This window comes from Pantherophis guttatus, chromosome 3, assembly GCF_059756535.1.
Source record: "Pantherophis guttatus breed Tessera chromosome 3, ASM5975653v1, whole genome shotgun sequence".
In the NCBI taxonomy this organism is placed as follows: domain Eukaryota; kingdom Metazoa; phylum Chordata; class Lepidosauria; order Squamata; family Colubridae; genus Pantherophis; species Pantherophis guttatus.
In genome coordinates this window covers 34,858,254-34,877,909 of record NC_142065.1, presented here as the reverse complement: position 1 = coordinate 34,877,909, position 19,656 = coordinate 34,858,254, and the positions used below count along the sequence as shown (strand labels likewise).

The 19,656-nt window shown below is 36.6% G+C and overlaps 2 protein-coding genes across 4 annotated transcripts in view; one reads left to right on the top strand and one right to left on the bottom strand.

Moving 5' to 3' along the window:
- The window catches only part of MYH7B (myosin heavy chain 7B), a 54,574-nt gene extending 45,658 nt beyond the window's left edge, over nucleotides 1-8,916 (top strand). For both annotated transcript variants that reach the window (XM_034414064.3, XM_087889236.1), the window contains 12 exons: nucleotides 52-248; nucleotides 494-843; nucleotides 2,508-2,632; nucleotides 3,515-3,630; nucleotides 4,512-4,704; nucleotides 5,237-5,440; nucleotides 5,551-5,676; nucleotides 6,051-6,221; nucleotides 6,543-6,647; nucleotides 7,728-7,823; nucleotides 8,208-8,342; nucleotides 8,809-8,916. In XM_034414064.3, the coding sequence (XP_034269955.2) occupies nucleotides 52-248; nucleotides 494-843; nucleotides 2,508-2,632; nucleotides 3,515-3,630; nucleotides 4,512-4,704; nucleotides 5,237-5,440; nucleotides 5,551-5,676; nucleotides 6,051-6,221; nucleotides 6,543-6,647; nucleotides 7,728-7,823; nucleotides 8,208-8,342; nucleotides 8,809-8,820 (1,830 nt within the window). In that variant the 3' untranslated portion in view covers nucleotides 8,821-8,916. The remainder of the gene's footprint in view (nucleotides 1-51; nucleotides 249-493; nucleotides 844-2,507; nucleotides 2,633-3,514; nucleotides 3,631-4,511; nucleotides 4,705-5,236; nucleotides 5,441-5,550; nucleotides 5,677-6,050; nucleotides 6,222-6,542; nucleotides 6,648-7,727; nucleotides 7,824-8,207; nucleotides 8,343-8,808) is intronic.
- Nucleotides 8,917-9,275: 359 nt separating this feature from the next.
- TRPC4AP (transient receptor potential cation channel subfamily C member 4 associated protein) overlaps nucleotides 9,276-19,656 on the bottom strand; it is a 32,352-nt gene continuing 21,971 nt past the window's right edge. Inside the window, exons 12-19 of one of the 2 annotated variants that reach the window (XM_034414066.3) lie at nucleotides 18,448-18,549; nucleotides 17,963-18,046; nucleotides 17,281-17,371; nucleotides 16,584-16,724; nucleotides 16,369-16,477; nucleotides 15,798-15,910; nucleotides 15,068-15,274; nucleotides 9,276-12,482 (exon numbers count right to left, since the gene is read on the bottom strand). In XM_034414066.3, the coding sequence (XP_034269957.1) occupies nucleotides 12,345-12,482; nucleotides 15,068-15,274; nucleotides 15,798-15,910; nucleotides 16,369-16,477; nucleotides 16,584-16,724; nucleotides 17,281-17,371; nucleotides 17,963-18,046; nucleotides 18,448-18,549 (985 nt within the window). In that variant the 3' untranslated portion in view covers nucleotides 9,276-12,344. Of the gene's footprint in view, nucleotides 12,483-15,067; nucleotides 15,275-15,797; nucleotides 15,911-16,176; nucleotides 16,478-16,583; nucleotides 16,725-17,280; nucleotides 17,372-17,962; nucleotides 18,047-18,447; nucleotides 18,550-19,656 lie in introns of both variants that reach the window. The other variant, XR_015733006.1, reaches the window with a different exon arrangement.

Here is a 19,656-nt window from a genome sequence, read left to right as displayed (position 1 = left end):
CTTGATAAAGAATTGATTTTATTTTAATCCCAACAATTTTCAACTTTTCAGTCCAAGAATGCTTTGGCTCATGCTTTGCAAGCATCCCGCCATGACTGTGACCTTCTGCGGGAACAGTATGAAGAGGAGGTGGAAGCCAAAGGGGAGCTCCAGCGCTCTTTGTCCAAGGCCAATGCTGAAGTGGCCCAATGGAGGACCAAATATGAAACAGATGCCATCCAGAGAACAGAGGAATTAGAGGAAGCCAAGTGAGTTCCTGCAATAGTCATTCACACTAAATATATTCTGGGAAACAAAATTCTATGATAGAGGGAAGCACTTTGGTATCACAGAGATGCCTATTAACATTTTTGCAGTGAAAGCTGGGGAAAATTCCATATTAGGACTTGTTGCAGGACACCATGCAATGGAAGTAGTAGGGTTTTTGAAGTTTTGTCTCCAGTGTGTGCACCAATACCTTCCCTATCTAACCAGGATGATTGGCAAATTTCAGGAAGAAGCTGGCCATCCGTCTACAAGAGGCAGAGGAGGCTGTGGAAGCAGCCCATGCCAAATGTTCATCTCTGGAGAAAACCAAGCATCGTCTTCAGACTGAAATAGAGGATCTGTCCATTGACCTGGAGAGAGCTAACTCAGCTGCTGCTGCGTTGGACAAGAAACAACGCGGTTTTGACAGGATCATTGCTGAGTGGAAACAGAAATATGAGGAAACACAAGCAGACCTGGAATCTTCTCAGAAAGAGTCCCGTAGCCTGAGCACAGAACTTTTCAAGCTCAAGAATGCCTATGAAGAGTCCCTGGAGAATCTAGAGACTCTCAAGCGTGAGAACAAGAATCTGCAAGGTATCAACAAGGCTGTATCACTTTTAAATGGCACAGTATAACTTTTTAATAATTATCCTTAAGGCAGAAGCAGAAATGTAGAACAAGGCCAGAAGATAGAAACAGTAGAAGAAATAAATCAGCTTTCTAGCATACTTTTTGTAAAGTAAGCCAATATGTTTATCCATACCTAATTCAGCATGGCTCAGAATTTTGATTGTTATACATTCAATTCTAGGTCATTTATTACTTGACTGTAATAAATTGGCTTCTATACAAGAAGGCAGAGAAAAGTTTAAAACAAAGATGGTTCTTTCTGAGATGATTTTGAGGTGATTTGCTTTCTGAAAAATAGTGGAAAATTGTCCTTTTGCAATTTGAAAGTGTATAGACATATTTCTGTGGTACAATTTCAGGGGGAAGGCTGCAAAGATGGGATTGGGAGAGATTACAGGTGGATTGTCCATTAAATACCATATTTTTCAGAGTATAAAATGCACCTTTTCCCCAAAAAAAGAGGGTGAAAATCTGGGTGCATCTTATACTCCGAACGTAGCCCTGCCCAGCTTCTCAAACAGAGGTTTCAGATGCTGAAAAAAGCATCAGAAACGAAGCTTCAGGAAAAAAGCCCCCAGACAGAGCTTCAGAAAAAAAAAAAAAACCCCAAACAGAGCTTCAGAGGCTTTTTTTTCTGAAGCTCTGTTTTGGAGGCTTTCAGAAGCAGGAAAAAAAGTTTTTTCTGAAACAGAGTTTCAGAAGTTTCAGAGGCAGAAAAAAAAGCAAAAAAAAAAAAAAAAAAAAGCAAGGCACAGAGCTCACAACCAAGGAACCTGTTGCTAAAATTCACCTCTGGGAACAGCTGATTGGGGGTATTGCAGGAGGCTGATCCACCTGCCAATCAGCTTTTTTCTTATTTTCCTCCCCAAAAACTAAGGTGCGTCTTATACTCAGGTGTGTCTTATGCTCCGAAAAATACGGTAGATAAATAAATGGATAATCTATTTATCCCAACCATTTAATCAAAAAATGAGTAGAAAATTGATAGGCCAGTATTTTTAAAAATGTGTAAGTCTGATATCAATATTGTAGCTCCATAACATGTTGGATAATGTTAGACTGATGTTCTGTTCCCAGATAACCATGTCACCTTGGAACAGTTGCCATCTCTAGATGGGTATAATTCATAGGACTTTAAATAAAAGGAGAAATGCTTTGCGCTCCTTGGAGCAAGTTGTGTGTGCATGAAAATCTTACATTCAACCAACTATATAAAACCAATCTAGCCAATAAACCTAATGTCCAGAGTTTTAGAATAAGTATTTTACTCTATTTCCCTATTTTGATGTGACTTTTGACTGCTTTTTCCTAGACATTAATAATTATTAAGGAAAACACTTAGATATACTAGTTTGGTGATTGTTTAAGTGACTCTATTAATACAAAATGTACAAATACAGGTAGGAATAAATGGTAGCATTCTATAAACCAGTGAATGGAGCATAATGTAATCAAAACCTTCTATTACCCCTAATGACGTGAGATTGGTCTGATGGGATAACTGAGTTTAACCTTATAGGCTAGAAGTTAAATTTAATTTTGAATATAGTAGAGAATGCAAACAATAGGTGGGGGTTACCCAGGTTTCCATACTACAAATAAATGTATATTTGTTCTGGTCTCTTCAGAGGAGATAATGGACCTAACTGATCAAATTAGCATGAGTGGAAAAACCATCCATGAACTTGAGAAACTGAAGAAAGGCTTGGAAACTGAAAAGAGTGACATCCAAGCAGCCTTAGAGGAAGCTGAGGTAAGCTCTTGAATGATTGTGATAAGCCTTGTTATTATTTAAACTTGATATATCAGCAGATATTATATTTTACTTGGTTTGGATTTAACATATTGAATATATTCAATGCTGTGATCTGTAAACCATGGATTATGATTTAACATAGTATGTGAACCAGCTTGTTGTGCCATAGTCAATAAATATTTAAATGTGCTCTATATACCAAGCAATATGAGTAGTATCCAAATCACTTCCCAACTACAATGGAGGCTGCAAAGAATTGGGTGTGAAGGGAATAGTGTAATATGAGGTAAAAATGAAATAGGAATTGACGGAACTGTGAAAGTGTACATTGGCTTGTATAAACATAATGAAGAGTAAGTGGCTTGCTTTTACATCAACCAGTTTGTTCAGCAAGTCATGGTTTTTGTTTTTTTTTAAATATGATTTAAGTAGAGCAATTATCAAATTGTCCAAGAACAATAGTCTGGCTGTTGCCTTTTGCTACTTGTTCCATGTATCTTTGATCCAGTATTTAAAACCCAATAAATAAAACTACAGTAGAAGCAGGCCATTTATCTGGGTCTGGCATGGCATCTAGAGCTCAGAAAAATGTATTTCTAGATTTTCCAAAAGATCTCCAAATACCTGAGAACTATTGGATATTATAAAGATGTTTGCCTAATTCACAGATAATATGGTGTCCAGTTGTTTGGACTTTAATTTTAATTTAATTTTCATCAATCACAACCATAGCTTTGTCAATGGAAGTCATTATGAGAATTGATCTCTTTAAAAAATAGAAAAAAATTAAAAAGGAAGACAACGATCAGGATATAGCACATTGAAGGAAAGTGAACATCTATTGAGATTTATCACTATTTATATTTTTTGTGACTTAAGGGAGCCCTGGAACATGAGGAGAGCAAGACGCTGCGCATCCAATTGGAGCTGTCCCAGATCAAAGCTGATGTTGATAGGAAGCTGGCAGAAAAAGATGAAGAGTTTGAAAATTTAAGGTAGAAATATGACATATTGGAGAATCTGTAATATACTTTATGGGATGAATTGTAGCGGTATTATCTTCTGAGATTTTCATGACAAGTGAGGAAATCTACTTTCAGAGGCACTGTTGAAAAAGCAAGGCCACATTGATGGTTCAGTGTTACTGGGCTAATGAATTAAATCATCATCTTCTTTTAATGATCCCATAATCCCTTGCTCATGTCGTGAGAATGGATGATGGTCGGATTCCGAAAGATCTCCTGTATGGAGAATTAGTGCAGGGAAAGCACCTCAGAGGGAGACCACAGCTGCGATATAAGGATATCTGCAAGAGGGACCTAAAGGCCCTGGGAATGGACATTAACAACTGAGAAACCTTGACCTCTGATCGTTCAGCTTGGAGGCTAAAGACGCAGCATGGCCTTCTCCAATTCGAAGAGACACTTGTTCTGCAGGCTGAGGCAAAAAGACAGTCCCGGAACCAGCGAAATCTGCGGGCTGGGCAGGGGACAGAATGTATCTGCCCTCAGTGTGGAAGGGATTGCCATTCTCAAATTGGCCTTTTTAGTCACACTAGATGCTGTTTTAGGACCTCTTTCCAGAGCACGATACCATAGTCTTTTGAAACTGAAGGATGCCAATGAATCTCTTGCGGGGTGGAGTCTAGGCAACTGAATGGAGCCGAGTATTTACTGGCTGGATGCCCTTCCTTCGCTAATGTGGAGTTTTGTTCAGCAGATATATTCTCATTGTGCCCAGAGAGAAAAATATCTGCCTTTACCTAGGACTGAACTCACAGCCTCCTTATTGTGAGGCGAGAGCTCCACCTCTAGGCCACCACACCACTCAGGCTAATGAATTAAATGCCTCATACTAAAACACTTTTTTCTTACAGGCGTAATCATCAGAGAACCATGGATTCTATGCAGGCCTCATTGGATGCTGAAGCCAAAGCCAGAAATGAGGCTACCAGGTTGCGAAAGAAAATGGAGGGAGATCTCAATGAGATGGAGATCCAGCTGAGTCATGCCAATCGCCAGGCTGCTGAGTCTCAGAAACTGGTGCGGCAGCTCCAATCCCAATTGAAGGTCTGTCTTAATCATTTTTGAAGTAAATGTAATCTATCGGTCAGCCGGGGCTCTCTTTCCCAATCTTCTCAATGATTATCACCTTATATTAAAAGGTGGCACTTTTATTTGGAAGTATCATGTGTTATTATTTTTCTGTTTTCAAGGGCTGCAGAGAATGCAAAACGTTGTGCAGTGATAGCAACTGTGGGATAGAACTAAAACTGTTGGCATTTTTTTTTTCTTATGGGGAATTAGTTTCTCTCCTCAGGCTGGATTTATTAGCTAGGAACTTAATGTACTGTTAAGAATGTTATTTCGGTCCCAAGAAGCTAAGTGCAATAGAAGGCCAGGCGTTTGTCATGAGGTGGTGTGATTTTGGGACACTCTGGTGGCTGGAAATCTTTATATGGCCCAAAAGCTGCAGGTTGCTCTTTCTTTGTGTTCACTATTGGGAATCATTGTTTGACATCTTTAGCGGTTTGTTGAGTTTTGCAAAACAACTTTTATTTTTTCTTGTGTTAAAACTGACTTCTCTTGATACGATCCATAGGATTTGCAGATTGAGCTGGATGACACTCTACGCTATAATGATGATCTGAAGGAGCAGGCAGGTGCCTTGGAGAGGCGTAACAACCTATTGCTGGCTGAAGTGGAAGAGCTGCGGGCAGCCTTGGAACAGGCAGAACGTGGAAGGAAATTGGCTGAACAGGAGCTTATAGAGGCAACTGAAAGAGTCAATCTATTACACACCCAGGTGAGCTGGAGAATGTAATTTCAAGCAGGGATAACAACTATTGGAATCAGTTCAAGATGGGAAGCAAAAGTGGGAGCATTTTCATGGTTTACTGTTTTCTTCCCAACCAGAACACAAGCCTAATTAATCAGAAGAAGAAGATGGAGACAGACATTTCACAGCTGAGCACTGAAGTGGAAGAGGCAGTGCAAGAATGTCGAAATGCTGAAGAGAAGGCTAAAAAAGCCATCACTGATGTAAGGGGCCTAAAGAGTGGGGGTGGGAATATTGTGAGGGTTACACTGATTTTTCATCTAGGGCTTAGGCCTTTATTGGTGTGGCAGTTTCCTTCCCCAGTGTTTCCCAGAATTCTTTTATATGGAGCTTAATAGCAAATACACAATGAAAATGGGTATTTGAGTAGCATCTTGCAACTTTTGTTAATGGGGGAACTCAACATTTGACAATATCTACCGGTAATATCTGGCAGCAGGATCAGTTATTAGTACTGACCTTGTAAGCCATTTTATCTCAAGCTAGCGCCCTCCAGATCAGATAGCTGTAATTTTCATAATAGTCACAGTAGCTAGTTTTAATGCTACATGAATGTTTTGGCTGTTGTCCCTATCAGGCAGCCATGATGGCAGAGGAACTGAAGAAAGAACAAGATACAAGTGCCCATCTGGAACGGATGAAAAAAAATATGGAACAGACGATCAAAGACCTACAAATGAGGCTGGATGAAGCCGAGCAGATTGCCCTTAAAGGGGGCAAGAAGCAGATTCAGAAACTGGAAGCCAGGGTTAGTATTTCAGAGAACATCTACTTTTTCTGGCAAGAACCTAATTTCTTGTGGATTATGCGGCCAATGTTCCCAATAAAACTAGACACGATGGGTTATTAAAATTTTGGATTCAGTGAAGTCTGAAACCATTTAAAGTTAAATAAAATCATATTCGCAAGGCTCTGCTGTAGAGGCAATAATCCCTCATCATGCTGTAGTCCATTAATATCCTACGTAGATTTCCAGTGCTTTGTGAAGCATGACAAACAATATAGTTTTTGTTTTCTGAGGCAAGGAAGAAGGCAAAAGAACTTAACTGTAATGTTTGGTCTTATTCAGGTACGAGAACTAGAAGGTGACCTGGATTTAGAACAGAAGAAGAATGCAGAGAGCCAGAAGGGCATTCGCAAGTATGAGCGAAGAGTCAAAGAATTGACTTATCAGGTACAAGTTTCATCATCTTCATGTTGAATCCTCAGATCCATTTTCATTAACACACAGGGTGAAACCAACAAACACGTAGGGGGAGCATTATACAAAAGTGAAACTTCCCTTTTTGCCTGCAGATATTCCACCATTTTAGCAGTAATTCAAAGTTCTTCAGGAGATAGCAAACACCAAGATTGCTTCATTTGGAATGAGAGCAAGAAGTATTGTCCTCACTCTAATTTAGATTTTTGATTTTATTTCACAGACAAAACTGATAGGCATCATATCATGTCATCACTTTGGCTACATGATTATCAATTGGTTTGCACAGCAAACAAGATCAATTCTCCTTTAAAGCAATTGACCAAAACACCTAAGTTTGAGTAAATAGTACAAGAAACCAAGAGTTAGGCTAGAGATCTTTCACAAAATTCTCTTATTGTATTCCCAAATCAAACTATATTTTTCCCATTTCATCTTCTCCAGTACATTTCTATCAATTAAAGGATAGCTCAGTAATAGGAATCAAATTTGAATACTTTGCTCAAAATAGCAATAGCAATAGCACTTAGATTTATATACCATTTCACAGTGCTTTACAGCCCTAAGTGCTTTACAGAGTCAGCATATTGCCCCCAATAATCTGGGTCCTAAATGGGCGCCTATGTATTTATAGAAAAATCAGGAAAGAGGAGGACATATTTCCAACAAGTGAAAGAGCGCTTCAGAAATATCTTCTATAGAATATGAGTAGAATCTCAGTTTAACTGCACAATTAGAGGGAGGGTATGTCTATTAAATCCAACTATCTGTTAAACTTTTTGCATTAAATCCAAGTATACACCCTTTGAATGAATTTATTTGTGTAATTACATAACTGATGTAAAATGACATCACTTGCAATAAAACAAAATCTCAATTTAATGGATGAGAGGGGGTGGAGTTAAAATGAAAAAAAAAAGCCCATTATTTTGGAAATCCACTAAACTAGGGATAAACCATACCACATTTATCAGAAAACTCACCCTTTTATACAGTCATGTGGTAGTAGTAACATATATAGGATGAACCAAATATCTGATTATTACATTTCAGACTGAAGAGGACCGGAAGAACCTGGCACGAATGCAGGAACTGATTGACAAATTGCAGAGCAAAGTCAAGAGCTACAAGCGACAGTTTGAGGAGGCAGTAAGTAGGGATTCCAGCACTTTAAAAGGCATCAAAATGTTAGTCCTAGTCAATTCCAGTTTCCTTTGATTCTGTAATAACCCTTAATGGTCTATTTGTGTCCGCATTAGTCCTGTGCCATAACTCTAATTTAAAAATACAATTCAAAAATGACATTTTAGAAATACAGACTTCTCCAACGTACTAAGGAAGACCAACTCCCTTGGCTCTACACCTTATCTCGCTGGATTACACAGGCATTAGTTTCCCTACTGCTATCAAAAATATGCCAAAACTTTTGTGTGCCTAGAACATTGATTGCCATAATTCCCCAGTTATTCAGTCTAGCCATGAATCTTTCCCATATCTGGTTCCACTACATCAAATTCCATCTTCTATTCATAGGAGCTACAAGCCAACTCCAACCTGGTCAAATACCGCAAAGTGCAACATGAGCTTGATGATGCTGAGGAACGAGCAGATATTGCAGAGACACAAGTGAACAAGCTGCGTACTCGCACTAGGGAAATTCCTCTGAAGGTGAGAACAATATTGCCTGAGGTAAAGCATGGTAATTATCTCCCCACCAGTCTCATTTCTTAATGGATAAATTGTTGGGGAACACACATTAGCTCTTTATGTGATGTTATTTCATTGGCTCCACTAAAGGCTACTCAGCCATAATTGATGTATAAATCAGGGAATAGACAGGAGGAAGGATGGCTAAGACATAGGGCATGAGAAAGATTAATGTGTTCTCTGTTTTTGCTTGCTTAGTCAAAAATAATTGTCTCCAAGCATGAAAACATAATGCATCACAGGGTTTGAGCTTTCAACAATGTAATGTGTAATCAGAATACAATAATTATAAACATCATTGTATTCTGATGTGGAAGTTCCAAGCCACAAAACAATGGAAAATACTTTTCACAAAGGAGGGAGATGGGGCTCTGAGAAGCTATCTGTAGCAATCAAATCTGATAACTTTTTTTTTTATTGTTAACAGCATGAAGAATAAGAAACTCCAGTATAACGTATCTTCGATGAATATGTCTATGTAATGGCTGCAACAGTCATTTCTGTCTCTGTAGTGAATAAACTCTAGTGCTCATGATGGAAAGTGTGTAACTTTTTTTGAGAATATTCAACTGTAGAATGTCTTTCTATGAGGCTTTTTAAAAATGTCTTACATCTTATTTACGGACAAACCTCAAATGTGGAAAGAGTCTGGCAGCATCTTTCGAGATTAACATTAAAATAAAGCATTTTATGACTTGCATAAAAAAAAATAATTTCTGGTGTAACCAGACTTTCAGAATCTGGCTATCACAGCCTAACACAACTCTCTTGCTACAATGATGAACATTCAACAGTCTCAGAGACCTGCTGCTATAGATAAATTCCTGATTGATCTACCTTTTTTTACAAACAAGCTCCAACTGCAGTTCTTTGAATGATATTTCTCGAGTCATGTTTTAAAATAGAATTCTTTATTCCATTTAATACATTTATGTTGTGTTAGTAAGTCAGTATTAATCTGGGCAGCATGAACATTAATTTGTGTGAAATAATTAAAATGTCCAGAAACATTTGCTGTCTAGGGGAGTCACCTTTTTGCCACAAAACAGTTCCATTCCTTCAGCGATTTCCCATTTTTTTCCCAGCCACATTTAAATGTGATTTGCCAGTTATTGCTCCTCGACACAATTTATATTTAATCCAAGGCTACTGTAGTTTCTCATCATACACAAAGAAGATCTACAGCAGTAGCTGTGGAAGAGGAACGTGGGCAATCAGGCTTCCCTATAAGGAACCAAAAGGCCAATAATGCACCCTGAGCCAAAACCTCCAACCCAACTCTTTGGAATTGACTACACTGAAAAGCCAGAAATAAATACACAGCATGATAGGTAAATCATCCTCAGAGTAGCTAAGTGTTTTTTTTAGTGAGAGCAGTCTCACTGAAAGCCAAATTGATTAGTAAAAAGAAGGATGGTCATTCAAAGGCAAGACATATGTATGAATTAGGTACTTAGAATTCATTTTTGTAGACTATGGCCATACTGTGCTGATGTTTCAATTCTAATCAAAAGGAACCCACAGGCATTTGAGTCTTGAATGTTTACTACAATTATAGAGTCACTACAATGACCTAGGATTGAGAGTGAGGTTGTCGTAGAAGCAACTGACTCTCTCAAAACTTGTCCCAAACTAAAATTCTTGAATGACATTCTCCAAAGGCATCAGATGTATAACGGAGTACAGGACCACTGGGGAAGCCAGTTTAAACATACCCTTAAGAGGTTCCTTTAAAGCAAGATACATGATTTACTGCAAAGTTTCCATTTTATTTTTGACAAGCCATAAAGGATAAAACAATAGGGATAACCTTAATAAAGTGCTGTTTTGTTCAGGTAATAGATTCACAATTAGACAATTACGGAGCAGTCAGGCTTTCTTGACAGGGCTCTTATCATTAAAAAAAGTAGACGCTGTCTTTTCCTCAGTAAATACCTTAATAATTTTGTATGCAAATCAACCACAAGAGATCTGTTATTTCTATTACTTTTGCCTAAAAATAAGGTGCAATAGCGCATGCAGAGCAAATGTGAATGGGGAAATAGCTGATCAACTACTGGTATATCTTTCTTTCAAGTATTGTAGGTTTCATGGAGATTTCTTGCTATTACATTTCTAATTACATTTCTAATGGCCAATTCTAATCAAAACTTTACCCTTTGAAGGATAAATATTTATCAAGGTATCTTCTTGATATTTTTAACTTGAAGCTTTTCAGGGATCTATTCTGTTTAAGGTAAACTGCTATAAATTGTAAATGCATATAAAAGAATAGTTGAAAGTTTAAGAACAAAAAAGGCTGTTCTAATGCTTCATAAATTCCATTAAGTGCCTGAGCACAATGTTGTAATGAAGCTTTTATTTAAAAAAAAAAAAGTTTCTGGAATCAAACACCAGCTGTCTTCCAACTAACTTGTTTAAACACTAGCAGTTACAACAGCAAGTTCCATATTTACTGAATAATTCACCCCATATGAAATACAAGTATCAGTAGTAGATTAGACAACTTCCAGTTACTATTACACATTAGGAACAATATATATTATATATATTGTTCTGGTGTGTGGGCACATACACATCAGAACGGATGGTGCTAATTCTGTCATTTTAGCTGATGCCTCTGTTTCCAGAATGCAAAGGTTCAGAGTACACCTTTCTGTTCAACAGTAGGTTTTATATTCAGCAAAAGCAATACAGTATTGTGGAAGAAAACTCCATTTGCATTGTTTATTAACAAAATGGCCAGACTGCAGAATTTAGAAAAAAAATGTACAAATTTTTAATTTATTTGCTCTCCTTTCCTTTTTTGTCTATTAGATTTACAGATACAATCAAATGGAACAATAAAAAGAAAAAGGAGATGAAAAGGAGATTTGAAAGCATTGTAAAATTGTTAAAATGTTTCAAAAATATTTTGATATAAATCTATATATTAGACTAATATTTAATCTTTTTAGGAGTGGTTAAATTCACATTTCTTAAATCAGGCAGAAATTATTGTATTCTTTAATTTACAATTTGATTAATACTCGTTACTGTTAATTATTTCATGAATTATTTCAGAATTTTAATATTCTGAAAACTATACATAGATTTATATCAATATCATTTGGAAATTTGTTTGGTTAATTTTACAAAGCTTGTAAGTAAAATCTTTCAATTTCCTTTGGGTTCTTTTAAGTCTTCCTTGTTTTTCCACTGATTGTATCTGTAAACCTAATAAACAAGCAAGCAAACAAATAAGGACAGGGAAAAAAGCCAACTACTTCCATCACTGCAATATATACCTGTTCTAGACAGCACTGTAAAAGTCAATTGAAGACAAATCCACAGACCAGAGAGAGATACTTCTGAATGTAATAACAGTGAACCAAAGAGGAGAATGGGACAGTTTAGTAGGAAACATTTCTAAAATCATTTGCAGAGAAAAAGGACACGCCATCATTTTTACGTATTTAAAAGTGAATTGCACACACAATCCTCTTGAAATGCAAAACAAACAAAAAAAGATGTGAAAAATCAGGAGTCAACTTTTTAGGATGACTTAAGAGTGGCTGGTATACCTTAGATGTGCTCATAAAACCAGCTTGTTTCAATGACATAGGAAATTACCTCTCCTTTTAACTTCTAATTTGGGTTACCAGAAGGAAAATCACAGCTAACCCTTGCATATTGGAATGATCCCACCTACCAAGCTCAAAGGCTTCTAGTCATAACGAGCATGGAAAAGTGGACTTTTTTGCAGACAATTCCAAACAGTATGCAGATTTCCCTGAATATGTGATGCCTTTCAAGTTTGTGAAATCCTGCTCTTTAAAGAGGGCGGTGGGGCAAGGGGAGAAAATACATTAAGATAGTAATATTCCATAGTTCCAAGTTTGTGCACACAGCATATCCCTGAAAATCCAACGTCTGCAAGTTTCCCTCTGAGGTATTGTCCACTGGAAGTGAGAACCGGTGGAGTTACTCTTCGGTGAAGTCTCTGTCAATCTCCATGTACGCCTCATCAATGTAGCTAAGTATGGCACAAGGTGATGTCTGATCCGTACTAAGCAGAACAGACACAGTCTCTTTCCAATAGGAAAAACTAATACATGAACTCTGTGAAGGGAAAAGAAAGAAAAGTAAGCACAAACAAAGCAAATGTCTCTGGACTATAGCTTGCTAGTAGTACAAATGGGGTTCTATATGCTCTTGAAAAGGATCTGGAAGCTTCAGCTAGTTCAAAATATGGCAGCTTGCCTAGTTTTATGCAAGTCAGATTTGCACATGTGCCATCTCTCTTGCAGGAACTGCATGGGTTGTGGATTTGCTTGTGGATCCAATTCAAAATGCTGGTTATTACCTTTAAAGCCCTACTTGGTTTGGGGTCGAGGTTATTTGAAGGGCTATATTTTCCCAGTTACATCAGGATATAGTTGGGAAGCAGGATATTTTACAGCTCACCCTCAGGAGGTCTACCTAATGGGGCCAAGAAAAGAGCCTTTTCTGTGATAGCTCCCTCTCTGTGGGAGGGAGAGTCTTATCTCTGAAGAGATAAGACTGGCCTCCACCTTGATATTCTTCCGAAAGGCCTAAAAACCTTAATTTGCCAAAGGGCCTGGGAACCCATCAAATGGTTTGTTTTTCTGCTGCCAGGGGAGTGCGGGATATTGTATTTGGTGCTTTTTCCCTGTTAAGCTGTCTGGAGTCTATATGAGTGAATTGGGCAGTCATCTAAATTTCCTAAATAAATACACACTTTAACATGCCATCAACATCTCATTGCTAGTTTTTGAAGGTGCCACTAAATATTTTGAGTTGATATTGTAGTACAAATGCAATTGCCCCCACCCCCACCACAACAGTAATGAAAAATGCTCTGTAGAAATGTTTAGCCCCTTTTTGAAGGGAAGTGTTGAAGGGTTATTTTGAGGTACAAGAGATGTAGGAACTGTTAAAACATAACCCACCAAACTGATCTCGGGCCTCCAAAAGTCCATTAAAAATTGGATCAAAAATTAGCAATTTGCCACCAAATGTTTGGAGACTCAATCTTGTTAGGTTGGGGTGTTACAGGAATTCATCAACAATTCATCACCCTACTCTTAACCTGATCTCCAAGAAAACCAGATGCTATAGAGAATCCAGATCAAAACACTTTCACGTATACATTAACCCAGGGAGCAGGGCACTGGTGTAGTTTAGAGCAATTTCAAGATCTTTATTGACTGAGTTTGCACAATCAAAACTTGCTTTGGGCTTTGTTTCTTCTCTTACCTGTGGAAACCTACAGTGGGAAGCTGCAATATTACTATAACCTACCACATAAAATTTAATGCCTAAAAATGGTATATATTTTGCCAAAATATCATCCCATGGGGAAAAAATGTTTTATTCATTAGGGATCACAGAACTTAATTTATTTTTTAAGGTGCTGCAGAATTACAAATTTTGAGAACCCCTGGTGTAACCCATTCTACATTAGGAATATTTTACACCCTGATGATACAGATATTGCCAGAGAATTTGGTCCAGTAGACAAAATAGACTAAAAATGGTTGAGAAAATACAGGGGTACAAAAGAAAAATGAAGCAAGAGTGAATTGAAACCCTGAAAGCTTGCTAGGTTATCCTATGTATGCAGGTGACTAAATAAGAAATTATTTGCCACATGTTTAGCAGATTTTGACTGATGTCATATTTTTAGTTAGTTTATGTAACATTCTGGGCCAAGAAAAGCTAATTTTGGTAGTACCTAAATTAAATATCCAACACTAAATAAATCTGCTCATTTTACAGAACATACATGTTATATTAAATAATCAGGAAAGCTTAATTTTCTGGCCAATGAAAATCCTACATTCTTTTTTGAGTCATCCATTTCATGTACTATATTTTATACTCTTGTAAAGCTATTTCCTTTATTACAGAAAGAAATAGGCTTTTAGGTTTGACATTCTGGATGCAGTATTGGTTTGAAATGGAAGCACAAAAAGTCCATCCCGGTAAGAATATCACACACAAATGCGTCTGTCTGGTTGCACTGGAATATTTAGTCTAAGAGTTCAATTACCAGAATTCTCAATACAATCATTTTAACTAGTTTAGGATGCATGAATTTTATTATCAAATATTTTGGAATTGTTTATATCATACCATAATGCATTCTGAAATGTGGCTTTCATTAATAACCATCTTTGGTGGAAGATTGCTATGTGCTAATGCTGATCACTGCACAACATAAAGGACCTTGTTCTTGAAGACAGAAATGGGTTGTTCCCTTGCAAAGAACACACAGATTGTACAGACATTTTCTAATGAGGCAGCATTTTCCTACAGCTAAAACAGTAAAACTATTTGTATTAAGCACAAACTTTTATAATGCAGCAATTCTGGTTTGAAAAAGTCCGCAGTAAACATTCGCTTGAATATAGTACCAGAATGTTCCTATATCTGTTCAGGCTTACAAGCAAGAAACACTACAAAAACAATGAGTATTTTCCATTGTTGAAAGCTCAAACAAGACATTTTAATTTATTTTCACTTCGTATGTCAGTGAAATACAGCCCGCCATGCTAGGCATTACCATTATACTACATTCTTCATGATTTAACATGTTTTATTCCATCAAAAGCTTTCTCCTCTCCTCTGCATCACAATTTTAAAACACAAATATCTGCAAGGAACTTAGGTTGCAGGCTTACATTTTCTAAACAGGTGCTGTCCTTGTCCTTATTGAGGTAATGCTGCTGCCAAAAACGAAGAAGACTATGAAAATTGTTCAGTATGAAACCAGGATATTTCTTCGTATATTCCATCTCTTGAAGGGTACGCAGATAGAATGGAAGCTTGTCTTTTCTTCGAGCTAACATTAAGATAACTAGACTTGTGTTCAGACAACTTACATTTTCCTAAAGTTGAAAAAAAGAATCAAGATGAGAAACCATATTGTTATTCTACAGAATACAATCGACAAAGTATAAAATATCTGTCAGCGTTCCAGAAAACCCCAACTCCGAGTAAAGACGCGGAAGCAAGCATTTTCCAAAGTTCTCTTTACTAGAATAGGTAAACTGGCACATCTGGGAAAACCCGAATCTGAAAAGCCCGGGTTTTCCCTCAGTAAGTCAAAACCCCCCAAACCATTCCCTCACTCCCCAATCGATCACATGCTCCAATCAACGTCTGTCCCATCTTGACCCAGCCCCCTGACCACTCCTTCTCCAGATGCTGGATCGCCCTGACCTTGACCAACAGGAAGAACGCTATTATGTCTACTAACAATCCCTCTCCTTAATCCCCCCTCCTACTTTCCCACACATGAGGAGATGGCAGCATTGAAGCTTCCGGCCTAATATGGCTTCCAAAGCTGACAATATCATTTTATAAATCAATATAGACATAGATTCCTGAAATCCAATTGCCATATATTACCTGGGTCAGTGTTTGTACATGAATAATATTAATGAGTCGGAAAAGAAAGGACATTCTCATGGACATCTGTGACATGTATGATAATAGGCGGCATTCAGACAAGACTTCTGCAACTAGAAAAAAGGAAGTGTGTTACATTTAAAATGATGAGTCCTGAATGAGTTATAATTCCGAAAAGGCGGGGGGGGGGGGGAAGCACTGTTAATATGACTTCAATTCATAACTGGTTGGAAATATTGGTTGTAATAGAAGTGCTTTTCAGAATGATAATTTTGGTCTCTTCAAAGAAAACCTGGCATTAGCCAGTGCGGTATCAATGATGGGAACTGATGGTATTTAGACAAGGGGTACTTGTTTCCTATGGCCCAACTATACAAACCTTGATTGCACAATGGCCAGTAAAATTGTTGGTTATATTGGAATATTTGCTTCAAGGAAGATATCGCTGTTCATCAGCATTTAAACAGATTAATGATCTCAAAGTATTTCCAAGTTGTACAGGTAAGCTGCAAAAGGACATATTTGTGCAGATTTTTAATGTTATTCCTTGGCCTCAAAAAAATTATTTTACCTTTAATATCTGACTGGCTCTCAAATCGATCCAGGGACAAAGTAATACAACGAACCAACATGTTGGAATCAACCAGTGAACTGTTGATTTGATTCAAAAATATCTGAAACTAAAATATTGGAATCATTAGGCTTTATCAAGAATACTATGTACAAATAAATAAACAAACATAATGCTAAAATTGTATAAAAGGGATTCTAGGATTTTAGTTTTACCTTTTCATCTGAATTGATGTACTTATTAAACCTCTTGAAAGCATCTATGTTGAATTTCATCAGCTCTCCCAGAAGATCAAAATAACTTTGAAGCACATCTCGTGATTTGCATTCACTGTCAACAATGCAGTACAGAATATGCTGGCAAGATTAAACAGACTGTTACTATAAGTTCAAGATATTATATTTTGTATTACAATAACAACAGCAACAGCACTTAGACTTATATACTGCTTCACAGTGCTTTACAGCCCTTTCTAAGCAGTTTAAAGAGTCAGCATATTTCCCCCGACAATCTAGGTCCTCATTTTACCAACCTCGGAAGGATGGAAGGCTGAGTCAACCTTGAGCCGGTGAGAATTGAATTGGCAAACTGCTGGCAGTTTGTAGTCAGCAGAATTAGCCTGCAATACTGCATTCTAATCACTGTACTATCGTGGTTCTTAGAATACAATTAATAATATAGTAACATGACATTAAAATCAAACATTCACTTAGCAACAAGATTTTTTTGTTACATACTACAAAAATGTTTCATTACTTGAGAAATTATTAAAATTAATAATGTACACTTGTAATTTCAAAGAAACAAAACCAGAATAAATTACAAACATTCATACAGATTCATAACAGTTTTCTGGTAAAGTTTAAAAATTAATTTCTTGAATACTGATGCTAAAGCATATATTTAAATTACCTCTAAAAGCCCCCTTTTTAGCAAGAACATCTGATCTGCATAGGAAGTAGCACCTCGTAAGAAACTTTCAACTGCTCTTGCTTGCCAAAACCTGGTAAAACAGAAGAAAATTAAGCATATGTTCTTTCATTCTCCATTAAACACATAAACAGCACAAAACAAAAATAACTTTTTTATTCATGCTTAGACGGAATGTATAATTCTTCTTTGGAAGAATTTGGAAACAGGAAGAGGAAAAAGACCAATGAAAATACTTAAATTTTCAATCTTAGGCCATTGTGTGGAGAATAAATTTACTCATCATATAACTGGAAGTTTGCCATAGCAAAAAAGCATACAATTTTATCACCTCAGAATAAAAATGATATTTGTGCATCTTCTTACTAAGAGAAATCATTAGGAAAAAAAAAATCTCATAGCTATCTCTGACTACATGCATGGATCTCTCTCACAAGAACATGTTATTTTGGATCTAAGGCTTTGATAGCCAACATTTCTGGAGACTAAGCAACTTTTAATGCCATGGCAGGGCTGAAGCATTGCAGGGTAAAACAATGAGTTTACTGCCATGTTCTCAATTTAACTTTTTAACAGAGGATAATGAAATACATTCTCTGCAGGCCCCAAAGATCAGATTCTCTTATGACAAAGTACTGTTTTATGTAACAAGAGCAGAACTCACCTGAATGATGATTCTGCTGGTTCTTTCTTCATTACTTGAAGAAGTCTGGTTAGCAAGCCTCTTTTCCCATCGCAAATTAAACTTCTAAAGTGTAGGAAGGTGTGACAGTGAGTAAACTAGTGGGCTGCCATGTGAAGCCATAAAGTTATTATTCAGCATACTCGTCTTCAATACTGTACAGTACATTGCCCACTTTTATACAGAAAGTCAAGGTCCGCATGTCAGATTTCCCTATATAGCTTTCACATTTGGACTGTTTAGAAATTTCCAACAATATAATACAATCTACAACATCTTTTCTATCTGAATTTTAAAAATTGATGTATTTAAAAAATCAAGTCCTCTCTGCAATCAGAGTGGCATAGATTTATATTTAAGCTGCAATGAGTACAAGACTGACCGCTGAGTATTCATGAGAAAGACAAGGTAAAATGGACCTATTACTTCAGGAAACAAATTATGAAGAAAAATCTACAGTTTTGTACCTGTCTGTGTTGACAACAGCCTCGACCTCAGGGATGTTGGCTTTTAGAGAGATTGCACTCAATTCATTAAGTTCTTGGCTGTTTAAAAGTAGATACTTGTTCCTAATATGAACATCAGAACAGATGAATGAACACCTCCATTATGTAATGCATTATTTATTTGCTATTTCCAAAATTGACATCGTCTGCGATAATGCCAAGACATGGTCAGTTTATAAAAACAATATTAGGGGGTAAACAATGGCAAAATATATTGAGTAACCTCATGGCTCATTCACAGTTCGGGACATTGAAGGTTCAGGGAATTAGTAATCTCATTCTATGTATCTATATATGAAAAAAACTGACAAGAAACCACAGAACCTCTCTAGGAGTCTCTAGGAACCTCTCTAGGAGTCTCTGGAGGCTGGGGGCAGGAAAAAACGTCACATGTTCCATTAAACCATCGCAACATCTAATGTTTGTGTAGTATTATTTTAAGCAGACTGTGTTTTTCTATTGTTGTGACTTAGATGAAGTTCAGAGCACATTTTATGACCAATTCATGCAAAACTCCACGTAATCCCAAGGGGTTCACATACTTTTTCTTGTATATTGTGATGAAAGTAGAAATGATTAAGTTGTGATTTGGAGGATTATAAGGGCAAAACTATTTGGGTTATTGGGAGAATTTAAGATGTGAAAATGAGTAACATAAGGGGAAAGCTCTATTTAACTAGGGAATTGTAATAACTGAGATACTAATAATTGTATATTGTGTTGAAAATAGAAACGGTTAAGTTGTGGTTTGGAGGAATATATGGGGAAAATTATTTGGTTTATTATTATTGGTAAATATAATTAATTGATTTGTAAGAAATTGGATTGCATGGAAATAATTGGAATATTCATGTTCATATTGATTAATATACAAAAAAGATGGTTATATAACTAATTGATTTATATTAAAATGTTGAATTTGTATTAAACAATAGTAATATTACATAATTAACTAATGTGAGGATGGATATAAAAATAGATGACAATGGAAAAGGGTATAATATAGAAGGGAAAAATTAATTTTATTAAGATTAGAGATGAGGATGAAGGGTAATATTGATTTTTTTAAAAAATAGATGAGGAATAAATATGGCAAAAAGGAAACATAGAAATTGTAAATTTAAACTCTGTTCAAAGAAAATACATTGTATGTTTGTATGTGTGTTTGTC